This window comes from Poecilia reticulata, chromosome 23 (genome assembly GCF_904066995.2).
Source record: "Poecilia reticulata chromosome 23, P_reticulata-male-v2, whole genome shotgun sequence".
Lineage (NCBI taxonomy): Eukaryota > Metazoa > Chordata > Actinopteri > Cyprinodontiformes > Poeciliidae > Poecilia > Poecilia reticulata.
The window spans coordinates 2,027,760-2,035,016 of NC_088852.1; the positions used below are offsets into that span (position 1 = coordinate 2,027,760).

General features: G+C 37.0%; 1 protein-coding gene across 2 annotated transcripts in view; it reads right to left on the bottom strand.

Moving 5' to 3' along the window:
• Positions 1-6,567, bottom strand: part of cpm (carboxypeptidase M) — a 27,271-nt gene extending 20,704 nt beyond the window's left edge. Inside the window, exons 1-3 of one of the 2 annotated variants that reach the window (XM_017302670.2) lie at positions 6,488-6,567; positions 3,702-3,774; positions 1,596-1,778 (exon numbers count right to left, since the gene is read on the bottom strand). In XM_017302670.2, coding sequence (XP_017158159.2) covers positions 1,596-1,764 — 169 coding nt within the window. In that variant the 5' untranslated portion in view covers positions 1,765-1,778; positions 3,702-3,774; positions 6,488-6,567. Of the gene's footprint in view, positions 1-1,595; positions 1,779-3,701; positions 3,810-6,487 lie in introns of those variants that run through there. The other variant, XM_081603973.1, reaches the window with a different exon arrangement.
• Between the last annotated feature and the right edge of the window lie 690 nt (positions 6,568-7,257).

Consider the following 7,257-nt stretch of genomic DNA (forward strand, 5'->3'; position numbering starts at 1 on the left):
GTTGTCATAGTCAAGCTAGCATAACTAGCTTCTCTCCTCTCCCTCGCTACTTTATTTTAATGAAAACTTTTACCTGACCTCGTTATGTAGCTACAATTAGTAGCAAAGCACTTTATACCTTTAAAGTTTAGCACGTTATGTAGATGACTTCACAGCTAAAACCCAGGGTCGTAACCGTTAGCTAGCAGTTTTCTGCCCTCCAGGAAGGAGATGTAGCTGCGACTTTTAGCTCAGATCCTCGGCTTTTCACTGTTCAGTGTTCGTGCAGAATTTTCCAAATTATTCGTGCTTTTTTTTGTTTTCCACAGAGTTTATCTGAAATGGGTTGTAGGCGCAATGCTAGCTGTTGACAAGCAAGCAGAGAAGCAGCCAATCCAGGAGCACCATTCACTTTCCTTGCTGCTAATTAGCTAAACTGCTAAGACAGGGGTGCCCAAACTTTTTGAGACCAAGATCTACTTTTTCTCTCACCAGCTGCCTGAGATCTAGCTCATGACACAAAGACATAAAAGTAGCAAATTAATTAATAAAGTGACAGAAAACATAATGCAGTTCCTTCTGACACTGGGAGCAGGTTACTGGTTTCTCAGTCAGAAGCTGGTTGCTAACCTGACGCCAGCAGGTGTCGGTCAGTCATGGTGGATCTGAAATTTGGTTTGATGACGTCGATATGAGAAACTACAGACTGATAGGAGGAACCAAAGAGCCCAGTGAAGGTGAAGGCAAATCTTCTGAAGTCGGGATATAATTCATTTAATTTCACATAATTTTTTATCGTGGTAGAATTTGTTAAAACTTAATTAAATATATTTGTCCTATTTGATGTTTGTTGTGACGTATGCTCACAAACGAACGAGGTAATTAGTCCAAGTTTGTCATTTATTGAACGTTCAGAAACTACAGCAGGTGTAATGAGCCACAGCAAAGGTAAAAAAAGGTAAAACAATCTGAACAGACTATCAACTGGAAACATCTCCTACCTTTTTACTCTCTTTGTCGTTAAAGCACACCCGTTGCCGTGGCAACCACCTGCGCTTAAGCCGAGCAAAGATTACATTAAAAACATTCAGTCCGTTACATATCAGGTTTCCAGGCTTGATATTTATTTCTCGATTATTAATAAGCCTCTCATGAACACAGCGGTGGTTAAATAGCTAATTTAAACTCCTGCTTTGATCGTCAGTCGGTCTTTGAGTCGCTTTTTTTCTTTTTTTTTTGTTAAGGAACCGAAACGCACTGAGTTCTGCAAAATTACTGAGATTATTAATTTTAACATGTTTCGTTGACTTTTTATAATTATTCTTTTTTTTAAACGTTTAGGATCTTAGTGAATATTTTTGATAAGCCTGCGGAGGAGGATGTGCTGGACTCAGCGTCCTGGCGGCGTCCAACTTGTCACCTGCTGCCGAGATCGACTCAAAACCTTTCCGCGATCGACGTATTGAGCTCCCGTGTGCTAAGAGAAAAGCCAGACTGTAGGCGTTAGCTTCTGCTGTGGCGCTGAGGCGGTTTCCATAATGAATATTTAGGGTTTTAATTCTTAACACAAGCAGTTGTCGGCGTCTCTAGAAGAAATCTCAATCTGCTGCCGTTACCTTTCACCGACTTGCCGATGCTGTACAGGTGTGTGATGTCGGGGTTGTCTGCGCTGACCTGGACCAGGTACTGCTCGATTTCGCTGTTGTCATGGTAACGAAACTCCAGCATCAGCGTGGGGACGAGGAGGGAGAGAAGGAGGAGGAAGAGGAAGAGGGATGAAGACATCCCTGCAGCGTCACCTGGAAGGTAAAAACCAGAGATTTGATTTTATACTGATGATTTTCTGTTTTATTCTGTTTTTATGTGATTTGTTTTCAATAAACTGTCAATAATTTTAATTGCTGTTGCGAAATTTCTATAATTTTTTAAGAATAAGATTTTGTTTTACAAATGTATATTTTTTTAAATGGCAAACTGAAGATAAAACAGGAAGTGTTGTTCATCCGTCAGCCATTTTTCCTTTATTTTAATAGTCAGAGCCACAAGTGTCTGGTGATTATTGTAATTATTTTAGATTATTTTAATTTAAGAAAAATAATTATTATTACTAGCAGTATTTGATTTTAATTTAATTTTCCTTCAGGATCAATAAAGTATTTTTGAATTTAATTTGAAATAGGAAAGAATTTCAAAACTAAATTAAAAACGGTACAACTTTCATTTATTATGCCACAAATCTGAGTCCCTTTTTCAGTGTGAAAACTTTTAAAAATACATATTTTCCAACTATAACAGGATTTTACATTAAATCTTTGTCAAATTTTTATTGCAAACTGGTAAAAATAAATGAAAACTAAGTAAATTTAATCAACTTTAATTAAAAATTACACTTTATTTCGCCCCTAGTGGTCAGTCTAAGTCATTTAATCATTTATAAAAACATCGATGGTTTTTAATTTATGGTTATTTCCTGAGATTGTGATAAAAATGGTCTCCATCATTCTGACTGGAGATAAACAAGATGGCTCCTCCACCTAATCACAGGCTGGGACGCTAAATGCTATATGCTAAATGCTAAACGCTACTTTTAAGGACAAGAGATGTAAACATTAATTAACTTTACCAGCAGAATAATCTGCCAAACGTTCCTGGTAACTTATTACAACCATCAGGTCAAAGTTCAACCTGGTTCTGTTCTGACTGAACCCCTCTGGCTCCTGATTGGTTGAATAACTTCCTGTTTCTGTTAAAATGACCAACAATGATGAACTTTTTCTTAAAATCGTTCGTAGCTTCACTCACAGAGACAAACTGGAAAAATAAACACATTTTAGAGACATTAGATGTTTATTTTTATATCAATAACTACACAGGTTGTTGAAATTGCTTTTAAAAAGAGTTAAATGTTAATTAAACACCAAAGATGGCACTTTAAAAAGAGAAAAAAAAACCTTATTAATAAAGAATATATAGGTTTTATTTACCCATCAATAAATAAACTTTTCTTTTAATTTAATATAAGTTAACAGAAGTTTTGACTTTTAGGTTTTTTTGTGTGTGTTTTTTAATAAAATGCAGAAGATATTACTCTAAAAAAAGAGAATATATTTATTAGTAGTAAAAAAATACATGGGCTATTTTCAGCTATTATAAAATAAATAATTAGACACTTGAGTTAGTTTCTGTGGCTCGGCTGCCAAATTAGTGTCAAATTACCTACATTTTTAAGTAAAAATAATAAATGTCACCCAGCAGAAATCAGCTGATTAAAAAAGAAATAAAAATTAATAAACTATATTATTTTTTTAAAGTGAAAGAGCTAAATAGATTCTTTAGTATGGAATAAATGAAGGCAGCTCAAAAAACAAAATAATAATAATAATAATAATAATAATAATAATAATAATAATAATAATTTGCTGTTGGTAAAAAACCCTCAAAGAAGCTGCAATAAATAAATGTCACAATAAATCACTTTTATTGTCAGCTGTTAAAACTGTCCAGGTGAAGCTCCTGGTTTCCATGGTGAAATAAAAACTTGATGTATAAAAAAAAACCCCACATAAAACAAACAACCAACAAATAAACCACCGAAATGTCAGAGAAAACAGGCGACACGAGGCAAACGGGCGGCGCTGCCGGGTTTCTATCGCCACCAGCCCGTTTCCAGAACCCGGCAGAGAGTTCTGTCAACAGAACCAGAACCGGAACCGGAGTCTTACCTGTCCGGCTCCGGTCGTCTCCCCGCTGGGCTCAGCGACACACCGACACCGGCAGACTGACGTGGAGCCGCATCTGCAAGAGAGCGTTACTCATTCATCACCGGCGCCTCCCTGACTCATCCGGAAGGGCGGAGCTTAGCCGTCTAACAGGTTCATATGAATGAAACAGAGCGACGATTCATCCCGTTTTAATGGATTCAGCTTTTTACCTCATTCACATTCTAGTTTCACTGGCTGTGGAGGGAGCAGAAGATTTAAAATTACTCAAAAGAATAATTAGATTAAAGTGGACAACAAGCGCTCCTTCAATCACTGCCCATCTAACACAGTTTGAGTTTCTGTTCATTGCTGCCCTGGTGCCCCGAAAATAACCAACTTTTCTTCTTCAGGAAGTGAAAACTAAAGAATTAAAAGACTGAAGTAATTTTGGTGACCTTTAAGGAAAGCTGCGTGTAGGGAACAGTTTCAGATTGAAGCCCTCAGGGAATCTAAACATTTCCCAAAGCAGCAGCTTTTCCTCTGGGAACATTCATGGAATGACTGAAAAGTTCCCTGAAGGATATTTGCTACTTTCATATATTAACCTCAATTAGACCTTCAGGAAATGTCATTTGATGATTCCCTGAAGGCTGGTGGCTAGTTTTTACTATACTAGTGGTAAAAACTACTAGTTTTCACCACTAGTATAGTAAAAACTAGCATAGCTACTAGTAAAAACTATTAGATTACACCAGTAGCTAGTAGTTTTTACTAATAGTTTAAACTAGTTTTTTACTATTAGCGACAAGTGATTTTTACTACTAGCTTAGCTTAGTAAATGTTTGTAGTTTTAGTGCATATTTAGGCATGTTTGGTGTTAAAATATTAAAACAAACAGTTACATGCTTTTATAAAGATATTTATAAAGATATTTTATCTTCTTGTTGTGGTCCGTAATCCCCGAAAATACACAAAAAAAAAAACAACTGTTTACAGCTTCGACCTGGAAATGATGTCATATCCCTGAATTGGATCTGATGAAAGTGAATAAAACGGCAGAATTGAAAAGTTATTTATGAAAAACACATTAAATCCTGTAAGAAACAATTAAATTTATGGTAATAATCCCACGTAATGCTGGAAATAAGTAAAAATAAACGCTGTTAAAGATGAAGAACTGCTGCCGGTTTGATGTTTGCACTTCATAATGTCTCCATGGATTTAAGTCTTTGTGTAAATGAAACCCCTAAAACATTTAAAGTGGCTCTAAAGTTAAAATAACAGAAATAAAGCAAGAAAAAAAACGTCTTCAGCACCAAGACGTTTCTTTTAAAGGACTGTGGCGCCATCTGGTGGCTGAACGTCCACACTGCAGGACAGAAAATGATTAAACACGAGCTGAAAGGCGTAGATTTATTTTTAAATGACTGGTGGGGATATTTTATGACATTTATTGAGGTTCTAAAAGTCCTGCAAAGGATATATGGGCTGAAAACCTATATGTCATATAAATCCTTTTACATTTCCTCTTTGTTTTGCTTTGCTGTCTCACTAAAATGTCTGAGATCAAACATTGTTTTATAATCAGCTGAGAAATATCCAATTGTCAAATGCAACTTGGAGGGTAAAACTGATCCAAAACATTTTAGATTAATGGCAAAAACCAACTTCTCTCCTTTGTTAAATCATGAATTTAACGAGGAAAACATATTTTTGCAGAGAATATAAAAATTTCAGTAGTCATGAACTATCAAGAATCAAGTAGGACCTGTTTGGCAACACAAAGTCGGCCAAATCCAACCAATCAAGCTCCACACCATCATCCACACACGGCGAAAAGCATCTAAAGTCAGCTGTGTCATGTGACCTACAACAATATTTAATATCCATCTGGGATTAATAGAATATTTTAAATTGAATTTTCACTGAGTTCATAAGGCCGTTTTTACATTTGTTACATTTTCAGTTTCTGCGATTTTCTGTCACGGTGTGTCAAACGAACAGAAAAACCTGATCCAGCCTGAAGCACCAAGAACCACTGAAGCAAACCCTGAAGACGCCGAGCGCAAATTCCTTCTTCATGAAATGTCAACAAAAATGGAGAGGCGTCAGATTTCAGCGGTTGGAGGATTTCTCTTTTGTCTTTGGCTCTGTAGTTCACGTCCTGCGTTTGGGACGGCCTCCGGTTCACCTAGAGTTCACTTCAACCGAACCAAGGGGGTCAGAGTTCACACCTCCCCAAACGAACCAGATTTTGTAGGCAAACGGACTGGAGTTGGATTAAATTGGACTAAACTGCTGGTGTGAATGAACCCTAAATGTGTCTCAGTGGGTTTTTCTCATGTTTTCTGTGACATTCCTCCATCAATTCGATAACAAACACTAAAATCAGAGACACGACTGAGACAAGTTAATAAAAGTCTGAACTGTTTACATCTGTTTTAGCTGCACCACTGCAGAAATTAATACTCTGGTGTCTCAACCATCAGAGTTTTTTCAGCTCCTGCTCCTCTTAAAGAGCAGCCTCAGCGCTGTAGCTGTCTGTAAGCCGGTCTGTCGGCCACTGAGGTAATAATGTCGCAGTAATTGCAGCTCTTGGGGCAAAGCCGCCTGACTGACAGCTTATTTAATCAGACACGGTCAAGAAGATGAGGAGCCTGGTTCAGAAACAGGAACTTAATGAATCTGGAGGGATGAACAACGCCGATACACCATCTGTCTCTGCGTGTTGAAATCCTTATTTAGTGGAACATTGAGATTCGCTGCCTTTTTTCTTGAAGACGCGACAGGAAGAAGTTTGAACTGACCGGGTAGCAAAGATTCACTGACGTGAGACCCGGATGAGGAGACTTGAGTTGGGAGTTTGATTCAGTTTTTACTGAAAACAGAAGTTGGTGAGAGACGTAAAGGACATATATATATATATCATGTTTTATAACTTTTAGACATTAGAAATGTCAACTACCAGCTGCCATTGCTTGGATTAATGTCTTAAATAAAACAAATACCTTCAATAACTTCGGATTTGGTCAGTAGTTGTGTTTTCATGCCAGATTTACATAAAACCTTGTCGACATTCCGCTTTGACAATCACTTTGTGACCATTAAAAGAAAAACGCAACTAAAATCACCATCAATAAGTTTTACACAGTAAGCGCCGCCATCATCCTCCTACCACTTCCTGTCGTCTTCTTCTTCGTGGCTTCCGCCTGTTGTAACATCCGGTCGTTGATCACGTGACTCGAAAGAGCAAAAAAAATAAATAAATAGCAGTTTTGCAGAAATAAATTTAAAAACCTGCTTCATCCGAGCACAAAATCTTTTTTTTATAAAATAAGTTGCGTTTTTTCCGGATTCGGTGTGTTTCCATTTAGTACATTTATTTTCAGAATTTAAATTCGGTATGACTGAAAACCACCTTAACCAGCTGCAAAACCTTTTTTAGTGTTTATTTATTATACATCACAGCACAAGGTAACATATTATATTAGCGAAAAAGAAAAAAGTACTATGGGCTAATGAATAAATGTTAATGATCCTGTGTGTGTGTGTGTGTGTGTGTGTGTGTGTGTGTGTG